This window comes from Phyllostomus discolor, chromosome 2 (genome assembly GCF_004126475.2).
Source record: "Phyllostomus discolor isolate MPI-MPIP mPhyDis1 chromosome 2, mPhyDis1.pri.v3, whole genome shotgun sequence".
In the NCBI taxonomy this organism is placed as follows: Eukaryota; Metazoa; Chordata; class Mammalia; order Chiroptera; family Phyllostomidae; genus Phyllostomus; species Phyllostomus discolor.
In genome coordinates, this window is record NC_040904.2 from 82,033,622 (window position 1) to 82,061,207 (window position 27,586).

The 27,586-nt window shown below is 39.0% G+C and overlaps 1 protein-coding gene across 3 annotated transcripts in view; it reads left to right on the forward strand.

Moving 5' to 3' along the window:
• The first annotated feature begins 1,931 nt into the window (after positions 1-1,931).
• The window catches only part of DCBLD2 (discoidin, CUB and LCCL domain containing 2), a 96,639-nt gene continuing 70,984 nt past the window's right edge, over positions 1,932-27,586 (forward strand). Inside the window, exons 1-2 of one of the 3 annotated variants that reach the window (XM_036018015.1) lie at positions 2,445-2,535; positions 2,731-2,923. Coding sequence is in view for 2 of the 3 variants with exons in the window: in XM_028504263.2 (XP_028360064.1) it covers positions 2,325-2,535 (211 nt within the window). In the remaining variant the exon portion in view is untranslated. Of the gene's footprint in view, positions 2,536-2,730; positions 2,924-27,586 lie in introns of all 3 variants that reach the window. The other 2 variants (XM_028504263.2, XM_036018014.1) reach the window with 2 other exon arrangements.

Below are 27,586 nucleotides of genomic sequence, written 5' to 3' on the forward strand. Positions count from 1 at the left end.
GTATGGAGCAATTCTTTTAATATTTCCATTTTCTCAATTCCATTTTCTCTATTGCTCTACTCTTTATCAATGAAGAAAGAAAGAAAGAAAATGAGGGAAAAAAGGAGACAAGAGGGATGGGGGAAGTTCTGATAAATACAAATTTAGATTGAGAACCTCTATTTATGTTTAACATGGAGTAAACAAACACATTAAAATGATACACAGTTTATATATTTCATATATAACTATCCTATGTGGTCCTTTCCTGAAGCCCTAGTCTTTCCCAGAGCCTTTATCAAAGCATAAATTTATTTACCAGTCAAGGAATGGAGTCAACCATGGTTGCTACAAGTCCTAGCACAAGTAGCTCCATCAACACCATTTACCTGCAACCCATCCTCCTTTGACTCTGACCTGAGATCATCTTCCTTACTTTGTTGTCTTATTCAAGACAGCTGGTGTCTCATCCTTGCCATAATGGGTTACTTAAAATCCTCCCAATGTGGTACTTTGGCATCAGTCCATATTTCAAACATGCCACAGGTATCAATGGATTTATTTACATGGTTGCCTCCTCTGATTAAACTTTGCATGCCCACTGCCTACATTAGGCCTAAAGCATAGCAGTGTTTAATAGGCATCCAATAAATGCTTATTAAATACACTTGGTAAAGGGTTTAATGCATGAGGGGTCTGCAGGGGAGTGGAAAAAGATGCCTTCCAAAGTCCTTTACAATTTTCACATTTTCATTTGAGAATATCAGTCTCCTCCATAGTTTTGAATATTACCTCTATTCATAACCGCCCCCCCCATTACTTCAAGGCACTCCTCATCCTAAGCTTTAGATCAAAATGTCCACCTGTCTGTTATATAGCCTCACATTTTAGCCGAGTGGACAGCTGAAATGCAGTATGTCCCAAATTAACTCACTTTTCCACACATCCTGCTCCACCTTCCAGTATTTATTAATGAAACCATCCTCCTTAGAAGCCCATGTGGAAAACATCCAGGATAGCACCTTTCTCCCCTCTAAAACCAATCATCTAGTCCTGTGGATCCCCCTTTCCCAAAGACCAGTTCTTTTTGTCACTCTGTCTCCTGACAGTCTCTTTCAAATTGTTTGTGACTCTAATTAGCATTTTTAATTCTGCCTTTCATGATGTATTTTTCATCTCTGCCCTAACATTAGATCCTAGAAGACGTCTGTGTATTATAGCTGCAACTCCTAAACCTCATAACACAGGGTTTGCAGGTGCTCAACAACTCTAGAATGGCTGAATGAATTTACACTACTTTGGGGCATAGATCTTGTTTTTTTTTTTTTTTTTTTTTGTCCCCCCGCCCCCGTTTAATAAATACAGTAAAAGGCATTGGAAACAGCAAATACATATATCTTTTTAATTGAACACTGATCTGTTGTCACTCGGAGTGGCTGCAATAATTGCCAGTAGCTTTTATTTAAGAAATAAATCCGTTCTGCTATTTTTTACAAAGAAAGCAAAAAAAAAGTCTTTAGACTCAGCTCCCAGCTAAAACCATCCAGGATCCAGGTTTCCCACCCCTTCCAGTGGCCTGATGCGCGGCGGGGGGAGGAGCAATAAGCAAGCACAGCTTGAGGAGCCGGGAAAGCGGGATGGGGGGAAGTCCCGGAAGTCATTGACCAAAGCGAGCGGCCTGCCTCTGCGGGATCAGCTTGGGCTGAGGTCCCAACAATAACAAATCTCGGGGCCAGACGGGGGCCGCTAGGGCCGGAGCTTGGAGGAGGAACCCAGATTGGGGGAGGCGGGTGGGACGCTTCTCAAGGCCTCAGGGGATTGGAGGAGAGAGATGAGCTCGAGTACCGGGGCAGCGGAGCTAACTGGTCGACCGAGGGGAGAGTGTGTGGATTGGGTGGTGAGGGGAGGAGACGCACCAGAGCTGACTGAGGATTGGCGGTGGCGGCCGAGGAGGCGTGGCCAGAGAGCGTTAGAGGGAGAGCGAGGGAGCCGGCCTGCCAGCTAGCTTGAGCAGCGGGAGAGCGAGGCTAGCCGGAGTCGGGTTGAGGAGCGGGGTGCTAGAGTCTAGTTTTTCGTCTTCGCCGCAGCCATCCTTCGCGCCTGGAGCACTGTGGTTCCTCCGCCCTGCACTGCGGGCTGGGGTCTCGAGCTGGAAACCCAGGGAAGGGACGAAGGAGGAGGCAAAAGCGGAGTGAGGGACAGAGGGGGTCCCGGCGCGGGGCGAGGCGCGCGCTACCTCTCGCTCTATCTCTTCAGCCGCCGCCTCCTTGCTTGGTACCGCGGCCCCTGAGCGCGCGGGACCCACTGGGCGCCCGCACTATGCAGGCGGACTGGCGGCCGCCGCGATGGCGAGCCGGACGGTGGTGAGATCAGGGCGCAGCCCCCCCAGTCCCCAAGTCCGGGCCGTGGCCGCCGCCTCCGTCCGGGCCGCGCTCCCTGATTCTCACTCCTGCCTCCTCCCACCCCGCTCCAACTGCCCCTCCTTCCCTATGCCTCTGCACCTTCTGCTCTTACTTATCCTTCTCTTGCTGCTTAAGAACGCTGGAGCCCAGCAAGGTGAGTGGTCCCCAGGGAATGCGCCGGTGCGTGGGGCCCCACAGGCGGCGGGGGGCGCGGGGGAAGAGCCTGAGGGGAGCTAGGTCTGCGGGCCATTAGCAGACACGCTGCGAAGGCGCTTCCATGCGTGGGCAGACCTGGCTGGGCACTCGTGAGGTTGAGTTGCAAAGGTGAGATCAGCTAGTCGTCCTCCAGCTTGGCGCGGATTTACTTTTTGGCAAGGCCATTCATTTTCCTGAAAAGAAGGAAGTAAGACCCTGCTATCAAGGCCTCCTTTTTGGTATTTGATTCTTTTTTTGGAGAAAATGTTTAGGAGGAGAAAGAGAAGTTTTGAAGATGTCACGCCTAAAGTAAAGCTAAAGGGATGGATAGACAGGAGGAAGGCAAGGTAATTAAATAGCATCTTAAATCTGTTTAAGGCAAATGGCGATAATTGTCTTTTGTGAAAGTGCTCAGGTTCAAAAGCGAACGAAATTGATTCTGGTTATCTGAGTCTTGGATTGAGAAAGTGCCCTTTACAGCCCTTCCCTCCCTGTTAGTCAAGATAGTAGTTTAAGTTGCCTGGGTCAGACGTTGGCTCTGACCCACTGAAACCTCCTATGTCACCTAAATGGGACGTTCCACGTTAAAAGGGTTGTACCAACCAGAAAGGGACAGAAGTTTGTTGGGTTTTTTTTCCCCCATCAACAATCCTTGGAAAACCGTTTCCAGTAGTAAGCAAAACTGTTTAATGAATACTCACTGTGATGGAGAGAGAATACAGAGCTGATTCCGCCCTCCACCCCCCACCTTTTAGTTCAGGCAGTGACCCGCAATTTTTGAATGAGTTTGGTGTCAGTTATTGAACACATTTCCTATCTTATTGCAGTGAGGATTGTTACTTTTTCTGGAAAGGGTTTTTTTTTTAATTGATCTCCACATTCTCAGTAAAGTATGGAATCATGGCCACAAGCCTGTCATGATGATGCTGAAACTTGGACAAGCATATGGAAATATAGTATCTCCTCTAAGAAAAAAACGTGTTTGGTAAACCAACCTCTTTTAGATCTGGACACAGTTCTGTGCAATGTAGATGTTTAGCATTCTGGTTTTAGTTCATCTCCATTGAATTTTGAACATCAGCCCTTTATTAATTACAATGTGAAATCCTTCTCTCCATTGAAGTTTTAGAGCCTGTGCTTCTATTGGGTTGGCCAAAAGGTTGGCTTAGTTTTTCCCGTAGGATGCTTGGGGTAGTGCTTAGTTGCCTTTAACTTCATTTGAAATAATTTTGTTAGATTGTATTGTGACAGCTGTCATATCAGCATCCATTTAAAAAAACTTAAAAAAACTCGGTGAATTTTTGTGCGGCCATTTTAATATTGAAGATGGAAGAGAATACACATTTTTGGAGTATTATGCTTTATGACTTCAAGAAAGGTAAAAATGCAACTGAAATGCAAAAAAAGATTTGTGCTGTGTATGGGGAAGGTGCTGTGACTGATTGAATGTGTCAAAAGTGGTTTGCAAAGTTTATTGGTACTATAGACATTTTGGCCAAATAGTTCTTAGCTGTGGGGCTGTCTTATGCAGGGTGTTTAGCAGCACCCCTGTCCTCTACCCACTAGGAGCCAACAGCGGGAGAAAGTCGGCATACTAAAAGTATCCAAATCAATAAAGTAATTGGTGAAAATGAAAAATGTGTCTTGTATTTTATGGGAAAAACTAACCAGACTTTTTGGCCAGCCCAATATTTTCCTCCTAGTAGGAAAAAAGAAAAAAACAAGCTTATATATGGCACACAGCAATCGGGGCTTATTTTGTGACATGCACAGTACCAGTGGTTTACATGTATTAGCTCAGTCCTCACCATAGCCATTTGAGGTAGATATTGTCCCATTTCAAATGTAGGAAACTGAGACAAAGAATAGAAGGTAACTTGATGCAGAAAGGAGTATAACCACCTAAGCGGAACACTCTGTTTTGCTTATTTCCAGATCTGAAAGTGTTTATATCATGTTTTTTAAAAAAAATCTTTTAACAGTATAGAATCTATTATCTGTCTCCTTCCAGATAAGACAATTGTCTTGTTTTTAGAATTTCTCAAGCCTGGTCTAATTAAACATGCAACATTATGTTTTTCAAAAGATTAAAGTTTAGTTTTTACAAGAGTATTTTAACGAATATACATTTGTCTTTCACAGTGTCATCTTAATATAAACATCAATGTTGATTAAACACAAATAGAAATGATGCTGGTAATTTAAAAGGCCTGATTTCTAGTTCTAAGTTGATTGGGTAAATATTGTTGTTGTTTAAATTCTTCATACCTCAGTTTTCTATATCTTTGATATGAGAATACATACATACCTTTCAAATTTTATTTTTAATTACAGTTGACATTCAGTGTTATTTTGTATTAGTTTCAGGTGTACAGCATAGTTGTTAGACAGTCATGTTCTTTACAAAGTGATCCCCACCCAATTTCAAGTACCCACCTGACACCATACATAGTTTTTACAATATTATTGGCTATATTGCCTTTGCTGTACTTTATATCCCTGTGACTAGTCTATAACTACCCATATGGTTTTTTTACTTCCTTCATACCTATTTTATAACTTAATGAAAATGAAATGATAGTACACAGGAGTTTTGCAAAGGGGAAAGCATAATACAACTGTAACTGATTGTCATTTTTAATCTTGAGCTTACTCAATTATCTGATAAAGGACCAGTTAGGTACTATCACCTGAAAACTCAGGAATTGTGTGAAATTTTAACTCCCCCATTTTTATTTTTATTAAAAAATACTTTTTCTTTGTTGATTTTTAAGAGAGAGGGGAAGGGAGGGGGAGAGGGAAAGAAACATGTGAAAGAGAAACGTTAAACTGTTGCCTTTTGTAGGCGCCCTGACTGGACCAAACTGTGAACCCAGGCATGTCCCCTGACTGGGAAACCAACCTTTTGGTTTGCAGAGACACCCAACCAACCAAGCTACACCAGCCAGGGCAAACTCCCTAATTTTAAAAAATTATATTTTCTTACCCAGAGACCCGGATGCACTCTGTGGTGGAATTTCTTTTAAAACAGTCTTCCTAGTCTAACATGTGCTTCAAGGGTCCACTGGTGTGTTTCCATGCATAACCTGAAAAGAGATGTAATTTCAGAGTGAGAAGCAGTGGTTTAAAACACCAATAAAATTTTTAATAATGGCAATGTCTAAATGTTATAATGTTAAGTTACAAACTGGAGTTTTTACTTTATAGTAAGTATTAGGAAAAAGACTGGAAAGAAATAAAAAGATAACAGTTGTCTTTTGCTAGTATGATTGTGAGTAATTCCTTCTTTATGCTTTTTCAAATTGTTTGCAGTTTGCATATAGTCAGAATAAAAAATAAGCTGTGTAAAACATTTTATGGTACACTTTTCTTCTCAGCCAGCCTAGATAGGTAGAATGCATCTAATATATAGAGTGGGGCGAAAGTAGGTTTGCAGTTAGTTGTTCATGTAGAAAATAAGACAATAACTAATAAATAATAATACAAGAATAAACTGTTTCACATACTCATAGCTGTAAACCTACTTTTGCCCCAGCCTGTAAATGTTGAGGTAGAATGGTGGTTCAGGTTTTTTTTTTTTTAGTCTTTCAGACATCATTTTGAAATAGGAGATATTACCCTCATTCCAGTTAATGCCATGCATACTATTCCTCAGCAGGTTTTCTGCTGACAGAGTGATTATTCTTTTTATTTGGCTCAGAATAAAATTTATCATTGGTCTGAAAACTTATCAGCCTTTCACAACACAAATGTATTTTGACCAATCTCATAGGATTAATCTACTTATAAGTTCATTCTATTTATTCACATCTATTGTACTGTTGTATTTTAGATATGGCTTATATTTGTATATTTTTATTTGTAAATTTAATATTAAGTTCTTCAAAATCTTTATTGAAAGCATTTTTTTCTGTAAAATGTACGTCTTTCAGAAAACTTAAATTGGTGAAACTTAGGCTGATTGCATATTAGCTACTGTAATAAATTTACTTAATAGGAAGTTGAGGGTCTTGTATGAATGAATTTATGTCTTTGGTTTACCATATGACTATAGGAATTTGTGTCACTATAGTAATTTGTGTCACCTCATTTTCAGGAGCTCAGCTTCCTCATTTGTGTCATGGATGCCTTAACAACCTTTTGGATTAGAATTATATTTAAATGTGAAATCAATTTTAAAGTCCATTAAGACTGACTTGTTTGTGACTATTAGTGTAAAATGTTTGTGAAGATAGTGATTTTTGTTTTCTAATTTAATAAACCTATAAAACAAATCAGATTCTTTTGTAAAAAGATTTCAGTTACACAATGGTATTTGGAACTAATGTGTGGGGGGAAAATTATATTCTGTCAAGTCATGCTTTTATTTTCTAGTGATGTAGGGAAATATTTTTGAACAATATTTGTGAGTAGTCAGAATTGGAGAGCACGTCTGTCTCTCTCTCTGCAAAGAACATTTGCAATTATTTGTAGTGTTAACCTTAAGTTAATTTAGAATTTTCCATTGTCTTCCTTGGTGTGATAAAACATTAAGATTCTTTATGTAGTTTTGTTCAGAGACAAAAATCAGAGCATCTTATTTCTGCTGTATTTCTGATTAATTTTGCACAATGGAAATTAGAAATATAGCATATATTTCATGTATGCTAATAATCAGATTAAAATATATATTTTAAAAATGCATAAATGAAAAATTAATTGTGAAGTTACATGTTCATGATTTTTACATAGTTTCCTATTGTTATAAACAAAGTGGAAACGTTATTTTTCTTCGGAGATAGTTAATATGTTTGAACATCTGAGCTTTATTCTAGAAGATCAACATAAAATCTTAAAATAGTAAAATTGGTATAAATGAAAGTAGCAGTACTAGAAATAAAGTGACAAATGAACTAATTAATTTCCAGAAAGCATGATGGGATTTCAATATGATGAGAAAAAGCTATATTTACATAGAGGTAGATTTTAAATTTAGGGCTACACTTAATAAAATGAACCTGGGATGCGAAAGCTCAGGTGGTAACATTGGGCATTCATGGAATGCATGCAAATATCTTTCTTTTTTAAATTTCCATTTTTATTTTTAAATATATTTTATTGATTATGCTATACAGTTGTCTGTCCCATTTTCCCTTCTTTATTCCCCTCTGCCCTGCACACTGCCTCCCACCTGCATCCTTCCCCTTTAGTCCATGTCCATGGGTTGTACATACAAGTTCTTTATCTTCTACATTTCCTATACTATTCTTAACCTCCTCCTGTCTATTTTCTACCAACCATTTATGCTACTTATTCCCTGTACCTTTTCCCCCCCTCTCCTTTCTGCACTGATAACCCTCCATGTGATCTCCATTTCTGTGGTTCTGTTCCTGTTCTAGTTGTTTGCTTAGTTGTTTTTTTGTTTTTGTGGGTTTTTTTTTTTTTTTTTAGGTTTGGTTGTTGATAGTTGTGAGTTTGTCATCATTTTACTGTTCATAGTTTTGATCTTCTTTTTCTTAGATAAGTCCCTTTAACATTTCATAAAATAAGGGCTTGGTGATGATGAACTCCTTTAACTTGACCTTATCTGAGAAGCACTTTATCTGCCCTTCCATTTTAAACGATATCTTTGCTGGATAGAGTAATCTTGGATGGAGGTCATTGCCTTTCATGACTTAGAATACTTCTTTCTAGCACCTTCTTGCCTGCAAAGTTTCTTTTGAGAAATCAGCAGATAGCCTAATGCGAACTCCTTTGTAGGTAACTCTCTCCTTTTCTGTTGCTGCTTTTAAGATTCTCTCCTCTTTAATCTTGGGTAATGTAATTATGATGTACCTTTGTGTGTGCTTCCTTGGGTCCAACTTCTTTGGGACTCTCTGAGCTTCCTGGACTTTTTGGAAGTCTATTTCCTTGGCCAGATTAGGGAAATTCTCCTTCATTATGTTATCAAGTAAGTTTTCAATTTCTTGCTCCTGATCATCTCCTTCTGGCACCTCTATGATTCGGATGTTGGAATGTTTCAAGTTGTCCTGGAAGTTCCTAAGCCTTGCCTCGTATTTTTGAATTCTTGTTTCTTCATTCTGTTCTGGTTGAATGTTTATTTCCTCCTTCTGGTCCAAACTGTTGATTTGAGTCCTGATTTCCTTCTTGTCACTATTGGTTCCCTGTATATTTTCCTTTATTTAGCTTTTCTTAGCTTTCATTTTTTCCTCTATTTTGTGACCATACTTAACCAATTCTGTGAGCTTCTTGATTACCAGTGTTTTGAACTGTGTATGTATCTGAGTATGTTACTTAGTTGCATTTTTCCTGGAGCTTTAATCTGTTCTTTCATTGGGACCATTTTATTTTGTCTGGTATGCACGTAGTAAGGGGCGGAGCCTTAGGTGTGTTCACAAGGGCAGGGCAACCCACGTTGCTTTGTTCTGACACTGTATGTGGGAAGGGGTCCACAGGGAACAGTGCTTGTTCAGCTCTCAGCTGGCTTTCAGTCACTTCCTCCACTACCCACAAGCAAATTGGGCCCCTCTGGTGCTGATTCCCGGGTGGGTGGTTTTGTGTATGTTCTAGAACCCTGTGGGTCTTTCCAATGAACTCTCCTGTGAGACTGGGAGTTTCTCCTACTGCCTCAACCCTCACAGGTTTTCTTAGTCAGAGGTTTTGAAGTTTTCTCCACACTGGAACCCTGGGTTGCACGGTCTGTCTCCCTCCCCAGTTGTTCCTCCCAGTTTATGTGTACTCAAAACTGGGACCGCCCACTCCTCCAGTTGCCACCTTGCCAGCCTGGGTCCTTCATCTACCATCTTGCCCTGAGTCCTCCCTGCCTGTCTCCTCCCCTCCTACTGCTCTGGATAAATGTTTCTTTTTTAACTCTTTGGTTGTCAGACTTCCATACAGTTCAGTTTTCTGTCAGTTCTGCTTGTTTTTTTGTTTTTAAATTTGTTGTTGTTATCATTTTGGTTGTGTGAGGAGGCACAGTGTGTCTGCCTACACCTCCATCTTGCCCGGAAGCCCAAATAGATCAAGGGTGTCAAACTCATTTTCATCCGGGGCCACATCAACCTTGCAGTTGCCTTCAAAGGGCTGAATGTAATGTTAGGACTGTATAAACATAACTACTCCTGAACAGTTAAGTAAGAGCTCAGTGCTGTAGCCAGGTAGAAACAAGGTGCCAGGCCAGATAAAACAAGGTGGAGGGCTGGATTCGGCCCACAGACCTTGTGTTTGCCACCTGTGAAATAGTTCCTATTTCTGCTTTTTGATTAGTTGGAAGGGTATGGAATGATGACATAAAATTGAGAGTATTAGGAAAAGCTCTATAGAGATCATGATATTTACTAAATGTGATTGTTGAAGTACTAAGTAGGCAACTTGGTAGTTTTTGTGTGGCTCACGAATTTGCTTTATTTTAGAACAATGTTATGTCCTAAGCACTTTATTATTTAAAATATTATACAGATAACAATGATTGTTACTCAAACCCAAAAACTCATATGATAATTATTTACAGTTCTACCCCCTATTACCCTATAATTTTTATGTCCCTTTCTATTCTATATTGACATACCTACATAATCTTACATGGTTGTAATTTTAATACTCTTGTGTTATGTTCTATAGACTTAGCATGTAAAAATTAATTTATAAGCCAACGTATAAGTATACTTAGAAAATACAGTGTAAAAAACTTCAAAATGTAAAAATTTCTCATGAGACATTATTTATGAAATAATTACTGTGTTGTTCAGAACTGCTATTACGTTATTTTCTTTATTTCATTGGATTAAATTCTTCAGGATAAGATCTTTGAGAAAGTATAATAAGTCCTCCATGACATTGATAGATTCTGCGACTTTAAGTAAGACAATGTATTAATGAAACCAATTTTACCATAGGCTAATTAATATAGATAGTGTTAAGTTCCTATGACATCTCATCAATGTTACAATGATGTTGAATGAAAAAATGTTATTCGATGACCTGCTGTTTTCAGCTCAAAATATTAGTTTAGAAACTTACCATGCTAATTATCCAGATTTGTAGATTAAATCAATATAATCTATGACGACAGAAAATACATATAAGTACTCAAATAAACTAGTATTTAATTGATGCCAGGGTCCATGAAGCAGATGAAATAATGGGGTGTTATTAAAGACTGCTAAAACATCACCTGTTAGGTCAGCTTACACTCTGAAGGGTATCTAGTTGGAGAAGAAACTTTTTTTAAAAAATATATTTTATTGATTGTGCTATTACAGTTGTCCCATTTTCCCCTATTCACTCCCCTCCACCCTGTACACCCTCTCCCACCCATATACCCCCCTTTAGTCATGTCCATGTGTCATACTTATAAGTTCTTTAGCTTCTAGATTTACCATACTATTCTTACCCTCCCCCTATCTATTTTCAACCTACAATCTATGCTACTTATTCTCTGTACCTTTTGCCCCTCTCTCCTCCTCCCACTCCCTTGTTGCTAATTCTCCATGTGATCTCCATTTCTGTGGTTCTGTTCCTGTTCTAGTTGTTTGCTTAGTTTCTTTTGGTTTTGCTTTAGGTGTGATTGCTAATAATTACGAGTTTGCTGTCCTTTTACTATACATGTTTTTTTCTTTATCTTCTTTTCTTAGATAAGTCCCTTTAACATTTCATAAAATAAGGGCTTGGTGATGATGAACTCCTTTAACTTGACCTTCTCTGAGAAGCACTTTATCTGCCCTTCCATTCTAAATGAAAGCTTTGCTGGATAGAGTAATCTGGATTATAGGTCCTTGTCTTTCATAACTTGGAATATTTCTTTCCAGCCCCTTCTTGCCTGTAAGGTCTCTTTGGGGAAATCAGCTGACAGTCTGATGGGAACTCCTTTGTAAGTGACTGTCCCCTTACCTCTTGTGCTTCTAGGATTCTCTCCTTCATTTTTACCTTGGCTAATGTAATTATAATGGCCTTGGTGTGTTTCTTCTTGGGTCCAACTTCTTTGGGGCTCTCTGAGCTTCCTGGATTTCCTGGAAGTCTATTTCCTTTGCCAGACTGGGGAAGTTCTCCTTTATTATTTGTTCAAATATGTGCTCAATCTGCTGCTTTTCCTCTTCCCCTTCTGGTACCCCTATAATTCGGATGTTGGAAGGTTTAAAGATGTCCTGGAGGTTCCGAAGCTTCTCCTCGTTTTTTTGAATTCTTATTTCTCCATTCTTTTCTGTTTGTTTGTTTTTCTTCCTTCTGGTCCACTCTATTGTTTTGAGTCCCAGTTTTCTTCCCATCACTATTGGTTCTTCGTGCATCTTCCTTCATCTCTTTTATGGTAACCTGCATTTTTTCATGTAATTTGCGCCCAAAATCAACCAATTCTGTGAGCTCCCTGATCACCAGTGTTTTGAACTGTGCATCTGATAGATTGGCAATCTCTTGGTCGCTCAAAAGGATGAGCCCTGGGGCATTGATCTGTTTTTCTGTTTGAGACATGTTGTTCCTGTTACAGTGAGGGGCGGAGCCTTAGGTGTTCACTGGGGCTGGGCACCCAGTTGCTAGATTGTGACGTGTGTGGGGTGGGGGCGGGGGCATGGGCAGGAGGGAACAATGGCGGCAGTTCCATTCTCCTGGGATCTCAGTCCCTTCCCTGGGATCCTGGGTTGGGCGCTCTGCCCTGGTTCACAATTACAGCCTCACTGGGTCTGCCAGTTGCCGCTTACGTACTCAGGGTCCACACGCTGTGATCTTGCACGCCACCCACTGCGATCCGGTGCGCCCTGGATGGCTTACGTGCTCCCGGTTGCCTATGCCCCCAGTTCTCCCTGTTCTCCGCGCTGGAGACCCGCGTCCAGCTGCTGCTCATCTCCGCCCCTCCTACCAGTCTAGATGGATGAGTCTACTTCAACTTCTTGGCTGTCCGACTTCCATTTAGATAAATTCTCTGTCAGTTCTGGGTATTATTCTGCCTCTAAATTGTTGTTGTTTTAATCTTGGTTGTATGTGGAGGTACAGTGCGTCCACCTATGCCTCCACCTTGCGGAAGTGGAGAAGAAACTTTAATAAGCTGCCGGAATTGTGGGGAAGACCCCCAAGGTGCAAGCTCTCTCCACTGCTTTCTAAGGGAGTGGGGCCCATAGTTACCTGGGGGCTTTTGCTGAGTACAGTGCATGCAAGTTTGCAGTCCAAATGGAATTGCTTGGGATCAAAGAGAAGATTCTGGTACTCTATCATTCTCTCATGAAGAACTATCAGCATAAAGGGGTATCATCAATTATGAGCTCCCAGAAGAGTGCTCACATATGTCAGTACAGACCAGGGCTATTTAGAGAAGAGTGAAACATTGTCATTGTTTTCGGAGAACCTGTAGTTTAGGAAATAATCTCCAAGTTGGAATAGATATAAAAATAACCAAGGAAGACTGCACAGTGTTGTGTGTTTATAATGGAAGGAGAGCTCACAACACCTAGGAAAGTAGAAACTTTGCTGATAAAGAGGTTTTTAATGGATGAGTTCTAAAGAATTGCTAGACTTCTAGTTTACAGTGGTAACAGACATTTGAATAAAGAACACAGCTTCAGAACAGCAAAGAGTCAGGAAACAATGGGAGTTTATGTCCTGCCTTTTTACAGTGAGTAGCAAGCCTCTGGTCTTGGGCCACTGCTTTTTCCTTGAGCCCCATGCTCTGTACCCTTGCCCAGTCAATCGTTAGACAAGTGTTGAATATTTGTGGGCTATGGTTCTATGTACTGGGGTACTGCCCTCCTGGGGCTAAGTTAATACTACTGTAGTGTGGCCAATAGCCTCTTTATCACCTATCAGATAAAATCCAGGTTCTTTTGCATGTTATAGATATGGGGTGGGAAAAGTAGGTTTACAGTTGTTTGTATGGAAAATAATATAATAGCCCACACCTCTATAATTTTTTGTCAGTCTGGTCCTTGTCTTCCTCTCTGATTTATTAACACCATGCCAGCACCCCTCATGCTTTATAGTTCAGGTATAAGACTGAGCTACTTTTTTATTCTTCTAATAGTAATTTTATGCTTTTTTTCCCTTGTTTCCTATACTGACCTCTTCACATATGCTGTTTTCTCTACTTGAAATGTCCTTAATTTATTTCCTTGTCTACTTAGTAAACTCTTTTTTGTTTTTGTTTTTTTGCAATTTATTTTTTATTGTATTATTTTCTCTTATCATTTGTCCCCCTTATACCTCTCTGCCCCCCTGAAAATCACCACACTGTATTCCACGAGTCCTTTTTCCTTTTTTGTTTGATCCCTCACCTCTTAACCCCTCCCCAGAGTTGTCAGCCTCTCTGTAAGTCTGTTTCTGTTTTGTTATTTCAGTTCATTAGATGCCACATATGAGAGAAATCATACAGCATTTGTCTTTCTCTGACTAGCTGATTAATTTCACTTAGAACAGGGGTGTCAAACTCATTTTCCTAGGGGCCACATCAGCCTCGAGATTGCCTTCAAAGGGCCAGAATAATTTTAGGACTATATAAATGCAACTACTCATTAACTGTTAAGGAGTTGAAATTACATTCAGCCCTTTGAAGGCAACTGTGAGAAAATGTGGCCCCTGGTGAAAATGAGTTTGACACCCATAATTAGCATGATGTTCTCCAGGTCCTATCAATACTGTTGCAAAGGGTAAAACAACTTCTTCTTCTTCTTCTTCTCCTTCTTCTCCTTCTTCTCCTTCTTCTCCTTCTTCTACAGCTGAGTAATATTCCACTGTGTAAATGTCCCCTGTTCTGTCCACTCACCGTCCACTCACCTACTGAGGGACACTTGGGATGCTTCTGTATCTTGGTGGTTGTAAATAACACTGCAAGAAACATAGGGGTGCTTATGTTCTTTTGAATGTTCTTTTGAATTAGTGTTTTGTGTTCCTTTGGATATATTCCCAGAAGTGGCATTGCTGGGTCAAAAGGCAGATCTGTTTTTAATTTCTTGAGGTACCTCCATATTGCTTTCCATAGTGGCTGCACCCATTTGCATTCTCATCAACAGTTCAAAAGAGTTCCCCTTTCTCCACATCCTCGCCAGCACTTGTTGTTTGTGGATTTATTGATGATAGCCATTCTGACAGGTGTGGGATGATACCTCATTGTGGTTTTAATTTATATTTCTCTGATGATTAGTGACATTGAGCATCTTCCCATCTGTCTATTGGCCATCTGTATGTCCTCTTTGGAGAAGTGTCTATTCAGGTCCTTTGCCCATTTTTTCATTGGGCTGTTTCTTCATGTTGAATTTTGTAAGTTTTTTACAATTTTCAATATTGACCCCTTTCCAAAATGTATCGGCAAATAGGTTCTCCTGTTCCGTGGGCTGTCTTTTTATTTTGTTGATTTCTTTTACTGTGCAGAATCCTTTTAGTTTGATGTGGTTTGATCTTCTTTTGTTTCCCTTGCCTGAGGAGATATATTAGAGAAAGTATTGCTATGGGCAATGTCCAAGATTTTGCTTCCTATGTTCTCTTCTAGGATTTTTATGGCTTCAGGTCTAACATTTAAGTCTTTGATTCATTTTGAATTCATTTTTGTGTGCGGTGTAAGAAGGTGGTCTAGTTTCATTTTCCTGCACGTATCTGTCCAATTTTCCCAACACCTTTTATCAAATAAAGCATCTTTAGCCCATTGTATGTGCTTGCTTCCTCTGTCAAATATTGACAAATATTCTGTTCCATTGATCTATGTGTCTGTTTTTATGCCAGTACCATGCTGTTTTGATTACTGTAGCCTTATAGTATAGATTGATATTAGGCAGTGTGATTCCTCCAACTTTATTCTTCTTTCTCAAGATCACTGTTGCTGTTCAGGGCCTTTCGTGGTCTCGTATATACTTGATACACTCTTAGTCACCCTTGAAAGACCCTTCTTGGGTCTCATCCCTTCTGTGAAGAGTTTTCTAACCATCATCAAACATTCATTTCCAGATAGTACTTTCCACTTAACTTCTGTTCCTTCATTAATCACACTATTTAAAATATTTGTTTCTGGCAGAGAGTTTTGTTCATTTTCTTATTTGTAATGATTAGCATGATGTCTGTCATTCAAAAAATGTGTATTAAGGGCCTATTTCTGGAGTGAATCTGATGCCCCAAGCACATTTTTTGGTGTTAGTTGCCAGCCACCTGCATACCCTTCACACCATCGTCTTTTGTCTCATCTCCATATTAGTGTGCAGTCCTAGAGCCTGGGCTTCTCAGTCCCATGGGAATAAAGCCAGTTCTTCAGCCTACTTGCTCAGAATCTAACATCTACCCAGTGTTTCTCAGCCATTCTCTTCACAGAGGCGAGACCTCTTTGCTGTACCCCGTTAATAAGGAGTCCTCCTTTATCTGGAGCTGAACACAGTCATGGCTACTTAGAAAACACTGCTGGGCCCACTTGTCAGATCATCCATAAGACCAGTGACAGCCTAAATTTATATCAGCAAGTTGGGTGTGTTCCTTTGTTCTCTCAAGTTCTCATTTGAAGAGTCACCGCCACCATTATAAGAGTCGCCCAGTTTTGGTTCCATTAGTTGCCTGCCTTCGTTTTAGTCACCAGCTGGAGTGTCTGGAGAGCACTCAGGTAGCTTTAATAATCTGGTGCCAGGAAAATAATGAGAAACAAAGGCTGCAAAGTTCAGTGGGAATGTTATTTTGAAGCACTTTCCATTATGGGGCACACTGAGGAGTTTGTACCTGAGATATTAGGCATGGCCTCAGCCTTAGGTTCCTCCATCTTTATCAGGTCCATATGTCCATCTGCTGGTTCAGTTGTCTCTTACCAAGCCCTGGCATCCTGGTCTGTCATCTCAGTGATGCATTGCCCCTGGTCCTTGACAGATCCCACACAGGCTCATGTGCCAGTCCCCAGTGTCTGCTTCCTCAGGTTCTGGATATCTGAAGATTACTGGAGCAAGTCACGTGTCCATTGTTATTAGATCTGTCACAAATGAGGACTACTAATCAAATCTCAAATGGCAATTACCCCTCAACAGTAGCATTATGACTGGCCCACTGTGTAGAGCCGAACTCCTGCCCTTGTCTTCATCCATGCACAATATAAATTTGCCTCCTGCTTCACCCTTCCTTCTTCCTGAAACTCTCTCTTCCACCTTGTCCAGGGCATAGCCCTATCAGGGAATATACGTTGTGCTTTAGTATAATGTAAGCTTATGTGGTGCTTCTTAGTCTATGCCTGGAAATATGCTCAAAACACCACTGGCATTTAATACATCTTTCTTTTGAACTGTTTGCTTTTCAGGTACTTTTTATCAGCTTTTTTCAGGGACATACTTTCTAAAAAGTAGGCTACACTTGTGCTGTACTTTTCTTAGTGTCTGGCACACAGCAGGTATTTGTTACTGATGATTTCCTTTTTAACCCTTGAAGTCTAGCTTCTGCTATACTGAAGCCTCATTTAAACTTAGTTTTGTTTTGTTTGCTTCACTTTCCAAAACCTGAGAGCTTTGTTTGTCTTCACTATTTTTAACACTGGTGGACTTTGAAAATATGGAGACTTTGGATTCAGACATGCCTGAATTTAAATACTAGCCATGGCGACTTTGGGATTCATTTACCACTCTCGGTCTTATTAAATATATAAGACAGCTCTCTTTCTAGAATGTATGAGGACTGGGACCAAATCTGTCTGCGTGGCTGATAAATTTTGTTCAATGCGTGAATCAATGTGTAAATGAACATTTTGTTTCTCTTTTTCCTGCTCTGTAGTTAAAATATCCGTCTTCAAATGTTTGCTTTCTACTGAGATCCAATGCTTTTCCATCATTCTGCCCCTTAGCTCAGAGAAAGGGGCCAGACTGCAGTAGAGGAATGTGACAGCAAGGTGTGGTTGTTCATGTGAGATATTTTTGCCTGGCTTCTAACCCACCTAGACCTTAATGCTGATTTTGATCCTTCCTTTTGACCTCTGCTTTCTCTCTACAACTTCTGTTGACATGTTTCAACTGTCTTTGATCTCCATCCTCTCATATCAATTTCAGGTTAATGGTTTATCTCTTTCTGTTGTACCCTTGTTTCTAGTTATTCTTTGGATTTTAGAAGCAAATTTTATATTTTTCAGACAGACATTCTGAGAGGTGGGGGGAAGAGGCAGACAACTGTACTTGAACAACAATAAAAAAAGTGAACAAAGAAATAAAAATAAAAGAACAAATGAACAAAATCATACAAAAAAGACACGTTCTGTTGCATGGGTGGAGGAAAAGTATTTTAGTTAGGACTTCAGAGGTTGTAAGAAACAGAAGTCTAAATCTGCTTATTGTAGAAGGGAGAAGTATTTGGAGGATTCTAAGATTACTTGTGGAGTCTTGGGAAGAACTGAACCAACCTAAGCCAAGGGGGAAGCAGGAATGCAGGAGGAACTCAGGCACTAAGGATTCCGCTTAATTTTTCTCTCTTGATTCACTCTGACTTTCAGTAGATTCATGGAATAATGGCTCTTGGTGATCCTCAAGGCTGGTAACCTCAACACTGGAGAGATTCTGGGATTTCTGGGACAAGGTCCAGAAATTGGAGGGAAGGGTGAGTTGGCCTCATGTTGGCCCACTGTAAATCAGACCCACACTTGAGCCTGTCAGCCAAGGGACTTGACATATAGAAAAACTTGAAAATGCAGGGCAGTTCCTGGAAGGATAAGGAGGGTACTAGATAGGCAGAGGCATGCGTCATCTTTGAGGAGAAAGAGGTTCACATTTATAGAGTCCATTGTATTTTACATAAGTTATTATCAAACCTCACAAGTACCTTGGGAGGTGGATGGTAAGGAGATGGAACCTTTTAATGGTTAAGTGCCCAGGATCTCAAAAGTTGGCATGGCTAGAGTTTAAATCTAAGTCTATCTAACTCCAAAGCCTGTGTATTGTGTGCTTTCTACTAAATCACTTGCTTATCAAGTGCCTATCGCTGGCTAATTTGCATTTATTATTTTTTTGAAATTCAACAGCATGTGTTAAGAGCCTATAGTATTCCCTATTTCTTTGTGTATGCCTGCCTTACAATTTTATAGGTTGGTATGGTAAACTGGCATAAATGTGCATTTATAATTAAGCACATTGAGTACAGTAAAGAGATTTTGATAATAGAAATGAAGAGAGAGACCAGGACTTGCAGCATATTTCACAAAGGAAGTAACACTGAATTTTCGAGGTGGATGAGAGGAAGAAGCAGAGTGGAATGGCATGTGCAGTGGCCCAGAGGACAGAATGTGGAGCATGCAGGGAGGCCCCTGTAGTTCGACAGCTGGAGCAAAAAGGCTGTGGGAAAAGTCAGAAAATGAGACTGAAAGGGGATTCGAGGAAAGATTGTGGTAGGTTTTGTATCCTTGCTGAAGAATACGACTTTCATTGTATCATCAGTGGGAAATAGTGGAAGGAATTTTAAATATGGGACAGGACTCAGTTGGTGTTTCAGAAGCACCGACAAGAGTGTGGACAGTGGATTGGGGGAAGGAAAGACATGGAAACAAGGGCCTATACTTGTTCAGAGGGACTAAATGTAGAGATATTGAGGAGATAGAAAGTACAAAACGTAATAACCAGTTAGATTTGAGAGAGCAAAGGTTAAAATGCTTTTCTAAAAAAATCTCTGGAATCCTGTTCTCCCTGTTTCACCAACCAGGATTAAACTGCAGTTAACTACAGTTTATCCTACAAACACATACACACATCCATAAAGTTCCCATTACTTCCCCATAGTATTCAACATCTGTGAAATGACTTGCTGTATCTATTTTACTGTGTTGTAAACTATAAGGGCAGGGTCCTTATCTGTCATTTTTGGCTTTTTGTTTTTTTGTAGCACCTAATACAGTGCCTGGCATATGGAAGATGTTCCTTGAATACTTGGGACACATTGAGTTTGAGCAGTGGAACTTCTTAGCAGAGGTGCTTAATATGTAAGTAGGTGACAAGTTTAAGGATTAGGAGAATGGTTGGAGGCTTTGGAGCTTTCCCCATTTCACTGAAATCATAGGAGTAGATGAAATTTCTCAGGTATAATAGTGTGGGGAAACAGTTCTGAGAACAGCAGTGTTAACAGTAAGAAGCCAAGACAGTTAAGATACCAGAAAAGTTGCGATTAGAGAGTTGAAGAGCTAAGACAAGGAAGGAGAGTTTTAAGAATGAGGGAGGGAAGATACGAAGGAAGATAGAAAAATGGGAGGGCAGGAAGGCCTAGCAATACCAGGTACTATAGAAAGGTCCCAAATGATTGGGATAGAAAAGTATCCGTTGTATTTGGCAGCTTAGAAATTGACTGCTTTAGTGAATGGAGTAAATGTTGAAAACCACTGAATAAGACACAACTGAGGAGCTTTGGGTACCCATCTGAGATTGGAACCCATTACTCTAATGACACATATCCCTGGATTTTGTGATTCTTTTTCCAGTAGTGCTTAGCTTCTTGGCAAAGAGAGATGATTTGATTTGGTGGGGAGAGGAGGGAGGATGTTGCCAGGATACTCAAGAAGAACACAGTAGCTATGAAGTGAATGTACCAGAAGAGTGTAGTTAATCCGGTGTACATGAGGTCCGTAAGGGAGCTGAAAGGTCAGAAGACTGACCAGTAGAGTAAGACATTAAAGTTCTGGATATTGTTAGAAGTGGGAGCAGTCGATAATGGTAAAAACAAAGTCCAGGTTGTGGTCCTGAGAATAACAAAGTGAAGTAGAGGTCATAGGGTAGAAGATTAGTGAGAGTAATTGTCCAATGGATTCATACTTTTCACAAGACACACTTGAGACTTTAAAGCCACTATAAATTTTCTAAACTAATGGGCCACTGTTCTTTTACCTCAGTTAGGTTGTGGCCAAGTGCACTAGCTTGACATATGACAGGCAAAGCCTTTCTGGCCTTTTATGATGGTAATAGTACCCTCAAACATTTACTGAGCATTTTCTCATGGATTAGGCTCTCCATACTAGGTCTTCTCATATAATATCTCATTTGATTTTTACCCTGTCTGGTTTGACTTGTTAGTGACCCCATTTTATAAAACTGAGGTTTAGCAACAATAAATTACCTTCTGAAGGTCATAGTACATGGTAGCTAGGACATTTAAGTTCATTGTATGAAACCAGAATCCATTTGCTTCACATTACATTCTAAGCAGAATATGTGCTTGGCAGGGGTTGAAGAGGATTTATACATCTCACATTCCTTTACATTAATCACTTTTATAAATTATCACATATACAGAGATGAAGTTCAGCTTAAAAAAGAATGAAGCTGGGAGCTACTCTTTTTTTCCTAAAAACTATCCACAGTGACCCTCTTTAGGCCCCCAGTGCATATCCATCCTATGCAGTATTGGACAACCTGCACAATATGGGCACATTCCTAGAAACATACAGTCTTCCTAAGCCAAATCAGGAAGAATCAGAGAATCTGAATAGATGGATTATACCTAATGAATTTGAAGCAGTTATAAAGTAAAAAAAACTACCAACAAATAAAAGCCCTGGACTGGATGGCTTCACAGGTGAATTTTACCAAACATTCCAAGAAGAACTAAATAACACTTCTCAAACTATTTCATAAAATTCAAGAGGAGAAAATTTTATGAGGCCAGCATTATCCTAATTCCAAAACCAGATAAAGACACTACAAAGAAAGAAAATTATAGGCCAATAACCCTGATAAACATAGATGCTAAAATCCTCAACAAAATATTAGCAAACCAAATATAGCAATGTAGCAAAAAGATCATAAACCATAATCAAGTGGGATTTATTCCAGAAATGCATGGTTGGTACAACATTCACATATCAAATGTACGTATGATACACCATATAAACAAAACAAAGGATAAAAACCTTATGATTATGTCAGTAAATGCAGAAAAAGCTTTTGATAAATCCAGCATATGATAAAAACTCTCAGTAAAGTGGGATTAGAGGGAACTTATACATAAAAAAGGCCAATTATGACAAACCTACTGTAAGCATCATACTCAACTGGCAAAAACTGCAGTTGTTCCTCTTAAGGTGGGGAAAAAGACAGGGATATCTGCTTTCACCTCTCTTATTCAGCGTAGTACTGGAAATCCTAGCCACAGTAATCAGACAAGAAGAAATAATAAAAGGCATCCAAATTGGAAAGGAAGAAGTAAAACTGTCATTATTCGCAGATGACATGATATTGTACATAGAGAACCGCAAAGATTCTACCAAGAAACTACTAGAACTGGTAAAGAATTCAGCAAAGAACACAGGATACAAAATTAATATCCAGAAATCAGTTGCCAATAACAAACTAATAGAAAGCGAAATTAAGAAAGCAATCCCATTTACAATTGCTACAAAAAGAATAAAATACCTAGGAATAAATCTAATCAAGGATGTAAAAGACCTGAACTCAGAAAATTATAAGATACTGAAAAAAGTAGAAGAAAATACAAATAAATGGATGCATATACCATGTTCATGGATAGGAAGAATTAACATCATTAAAATGCCCATACTACCCAAAGCAATCTAGAGATTCAACACAACTCCTGACAAGATTCCAATGATGTATTTCATAAAAGTAGAACAAATATTTCAAAAATTTGTGCGGAACAGAATAGAGAATCCAGAAATAAACCTACACCTTTAGAGTCAATTAATATTTGACAGAGGAAGGAAGCACATACAATGGGCTAAAGATAGTTTATTTGATAAAAGGTGTTGGGAAAATTGAACAGATACGTGCAGGAAAATGAAACTAGACCACCTTCTTACACCGCACACAAAAATGAATTCAAAATGAATCAAAGACTTAAATGTTAGACCTGAAGCCATAAAAATCCTAGAAGAAAACATAGGAAGCAAAATCTTGGACATTGCCCATAGCAATACTTTCTCTAATATATCTCCTCAGGCAAGGGAAACAAAAGAAGATCAAACCACATCAAACTAAAAGGATTCTGCACAGTAAAAGAAATCAACAAAATAAAAAGCCCATGGAACAGGAGAACCTATTTGCCAATACATTTTGGAAAGGGGTTAATATTGAAAATTGTAAAAAACTTACAAAATTCAACATGAAGAAACAGCCCAATGAAAAAATGGGCAAAGGACCTGAATAGACACTTCTCCAAAGAGGACATACAGATGGCCAATAGACAGATGGGAAGATGCTCAATGTCACTAATCATCAGAGAAATATAAATTAAAACCACAATGAGGTATCATCCCACACCTGTCAGAATGGCTATCATCAATAAATCCACAAACAACAAGTGCTGGCGAGGATGTGGAGAAAGGGGAACTCTTTTGAACTGTTGATGAGAATGCAAATGGGTGCAGCCACTATGGAAAGCAATATGGAGGTACCTCAAGAAATTAAAAACGGATCTGCCTTTTGACCCAGCAATGCCACTTCTGGGAATATATCCAAAGGAACACAAAACAATGAATTCAATGAACACAGAATTCAAAAGAACATAAGTACCCCTATGTTCCTTGCAGTGTAATTTACAACCACCAAGATATGGAAGCATCCCAGGTGTCCCTCAGTAGGTGAGTGGACAGAACAGGGGACATTTACACAGTAGAATATTACTTGGCTGTAAAAAAAAAATGGGGGGGAGGAGAAGGAAAGAAGAAGAGGAAGAAGAAGGGAGGAAAGGAGGAAGGAAGGAGGAGAAAGAAAGTTGTAGCCTTTGCAACAGTATTGGTAGGACCTGGAGAACATTATGCTAAGTGAAATAAGCCAGTCAGAGAAAGACAAATACTGTATGATTTCACTCATGTGGAATCTATTCAACAAACTGAGCTGACAAGGAAAGTGTGGACAGACTTTTAGATGGAGAACAGGATGATAGCTAGTGAGGGTATTTGAGGTAGTGGAAGGATTGAGAAAAAAGGAAAAACAACTCATGGACATCGACAACTGTGGGTATTGCTGGGGGGTGGGGATATAAGGGGACTAAATGGTAATGGAAAAAATACAATAAAGATGACATTTTTAAAAAGTAAAAATATCGAATGAAATTAAAGTGCATTGAATTGTCTACTTAGATTTGTAGTGTTAATAATACTGCTGGTCTAAACATTTATAGTACTGAATAATACACTAAAAATATTTATTGTAGCCCTAGCCAATGTGGCTGCGTTGGTTGGGTGTTGTCCAGCAAACTGAAAGTCACAGATTTCATGCCTGTTCAGGGCACATCCTGGGTTGCAGATTCCATTCCTGGTTGGGGCTTGTGGGAAAGGCATTCGATTGATGTTTCTCACATTGATGTTTCTCTCTCCCTCTAAACTTTGTGAACATGTCCTTGGTGTGGATAAAAAAAATCTTCATTGTAGCCAAATAAAATATAGGATGTGTTAGTTAAGACTCAGAAGTTATTCAAGAAGGTGCACCATGTTCATAGTACTATAATTCAACAAGTAGGAATTTTGTTATTTATTACTTGTAATGTGATTAATATATGGGGTGACTGGAGAGTCATATGCAATCAGCATCACAAGCATATATTTATCAAAAAAACTCCGGTTGATTTGAAGTTCAGAGCATCCTAAAATAAGCCATACATCCTTTGTTGTATTAAATTCACTGTCGTTTAAATGGCTAATGTTCTGTTTATTTTCTCTGGGGATAAGGAGTAAAAGAAATTACTCAGTTATTTTCCTTGGAACAATACCAAAATTTGTGTCTGGCTTAACACATCTGACCTTACACTCAGAGGAAGTGGACACATGTTCTATGAGTAATCCCCTAGATAAACCTGCAGCCAAGCAAAGGAACAGTAAGATCAAATTCCAGTGTTTTTTCTCCACTAAAATAAAATTTAGAAATTACATTAAAAGGCCTCTACCCTTCATGGTCAGTCATAGTTTGGTGGGGACCATCTAGGGAGAAATTGACAGTGGATGTGGTGGTGACTGAGTTGGAGAAAGAGTTGGTGATTGATGTTGGAATTCTTGATGAGAATGTCTGGATTGCTCCTGTGATACCCATTTTAAAAGTTGTGTTTCCAGTAGTAGTTATGCTCTTTTTGTCAAGCCACCATTTGAAAGTGAGTAATAGTAGGTAATACAGACTGGCCTTGGATCATTATTACTCTTTCCAGTGTACAACGCTAAGTAGAAAGTTTAGGAACTGTTACTCATGACCCTATTAGCAACATTTTCAGCCTTAATGTTAAGAGCTCCTGAATGAGAAAAAAATCATTTGAGGGCTGTAGACTAATAAAAAGGAATTTTTTTTCTTTAACTTAACGAAAAAACAAAGCATTCCATTTACTTGTTTAAAAATTGGGAATTAGAAACATAAAACTCTTTAGCGTAACTGCTGACCTTTGAAGGGAAACTATTCCCTAGGTTGTACCCATAACAAATAGAATAGCATTACCCTTGGGCCAAATGAAACCCAGCCAGGAACTAACCCGGATCTCTGGTCTGAGATAGCCTAGGCTTTGCTGTTTCGCTGCTTCTCAACCTTGATGCTGTTGACATTAGCAGGGATCAGCCTATGGGGGGGAGGGGCTTTCCTGTGCATTGTGAGATGTTTTAGCAGCATCCCTGGCCTCTACCCACTGGATGCCAGTAGTACCCCACTCCCTCTAGCTGTGACAACCAAAAATGTCCTCTTCAGACATTGCCAGCTGGGAGGGCATTGCCCCCTGTGGCGTCCTCCCCCTACCCCATTGTACATTTGTGAGTATGCATAACGCTTATTCTTACATTATTATTGATCAATTATTATATTATTCCATATGAACAAGCATAGGCCTAGTTTTGCCCCACCCTGTGTATTAGGTAATTTGTTGATAAAGAATATTTTCCGGATTTTTGCTTTACTTGGAAATATTTTGTCATATTCTAAGTATTTTGGTGTAGAACAGGCTTTACTGTTAGGAACTATAAAAATGAATGGGGAGCACATTTTCTAGTTTGGCAGTAAAAGTGAGGACAATCTTTCTTTGATAATTAAACATCATGACCTTTGGGTGCCTAGTACAGTGTTTTCAGACTGTACTAGGTAGGGGCTCTTTGGTATGTCAGGCATATAGAGCCAAGACCTGAACATGCTGGAGTGTATAGGGTTACAATGTAAAATAACGGAGAAAAGCATTTGAAAACTGGCCTACTGCATATATGTAAGCCCAGTGTTCCCTTTTGCACTGGATTATTCTAAACATATATCTCATAGCAGTAGGTGTTAGGCCAGTCCAGCTAAGCTATTTACCTAGTCAGGTTAAATTTACCAGATAGTTTTTGAAATATGAAACATTCAAACTTGTTCAGTGCAGTAGATTTGAGACTTTTAACTTTGGTGTTTGGTGTGTATCATATTGTTTGCAAGAGGAGGAAGCTCTGAACTCCATCACATATTTTAAAACATTCTTGGCACGGTACTTGTGGACTGCCCTTCCCCCCCACCCCAAAAGACTGTTAAAAAGAAGCCCCATCTTCTTTTCTTCATCAGCATGTATGTTCAAGTCTGTTTTTCATCAGTTAGTGTTTATTGTGTTAACTTCTGTAGAAATTACGCTTTATAGAGGAAAGGGCAAGAAATGTTTTGTGTATTTATTGAGACTCAAACGTAGTATGAACATAAAGACATCTAAAAAATTACTACTAACACTCTGCATCTACTTTCAATGATAATCATTTTAAAATCACAACCTTAAGTAACAGCCTATGGGGAATACATTAAACGTGACAACCTGCCATTACTAAGTCAAGAATTCAGATGTTAATGGGAAATTCTTGGCTTTCTGAAATCCATCAACACTTCCAGTCATTTCAAAAGCTGCCTTAGTTTCTGTTTACTAAAGAAAATGCATTTGTATTGTGATTTATTTCATTTATTCAATGGCTACTTTTTAAAGACTGAAACACTTATAGAAAGAAAGCATGTTTTTATGTTCTCATTGGTAAAAGAACATCTTAGACTAATTTCATAATGTTAGAAACTCTATCTTAGGATATCTGTTTTTTTCCTTTGAGAAAAAATGTTAATGATTGTTTAAAAGTTATTTATATTGCAATTCATTTATTTTCACAGCGAAGGTTGTATACCCCTATGTTTTCAATTTAGACCAACAGAAATATTCAAGGTATTTTTGTGATAGTTTCAGGGGAGATTTGTGGGGGTTTTTTTCCTCTGAGTTGTATAACATTCTAAGTTTTGTATTTGCAAAATGTCAGTGGGTGTATCACAAAAACTCATGTGTTTACTTTATGGCGTCCTTTCATATTATATTATTGAGCTGCTATGCCTAGCTCTTTTGTGGGGGATGAAAGCAGGTGTACAAGATAGGTCAAGTTGATTAAAAAGCTAAGCTTTACATGAGAGAGATATGTTTATAAAGCCAGGTTGCTAGTACTGACTGACCTTCAAAAGTAGACTAAGTAACAGTACTCACATGTCTCTGAGAATTAAAATTTTTTATCAGCAAAGGATTTGAAGTATTGTCATCAGAATGTAGGTTAGTTGTTTCTTCATTAAAGTTACTTTTGAGATGAGTTTGAATTTTTTTTGCAGGTTAATAAGTATTTATTTTGCAAGTACTACTTGCTAGATGCCAGGTTAGGTTCTTATTCATAGGCCTTTAAAGCTTTCATCTGTTCCAATAAATGATAGCAGCACTACATCATTCTTAAAAATAATTCAAGATAATAGGAAATTCTATCACAGCCCTCTGTATCCATATTAAGGTTAAAGCATAGCAGTGTCCCTTTCAATATTGTTTTTTGTGTGAGTACTGAATTATTCCAAATGATGATTATCGATAGTTCTTTTGAAGGAGAAAATACTATCATTTTAAAAGGATGTCTTAATCTTCCTATTAGAAAGAATTTATTTAAATTCTGTCATCAAGGAATGTTAAACTGTACAATTGGAGCAGCAGCTGAAACCTCTTAATCAACATTGCATGTCTCCTGCTCAGTAAGATGACATTTTATAATAAAGGGAAGGACGCACATTTCTTTATTTTTACAAAAGTTATCTGAGTTTCCACATCTAGTTTCTGAAAAAAATTTCTAGAGCAAACAATGCTGCTACAAACACATTTTTCCTAATCTTTAATAAGCATTTAACTTA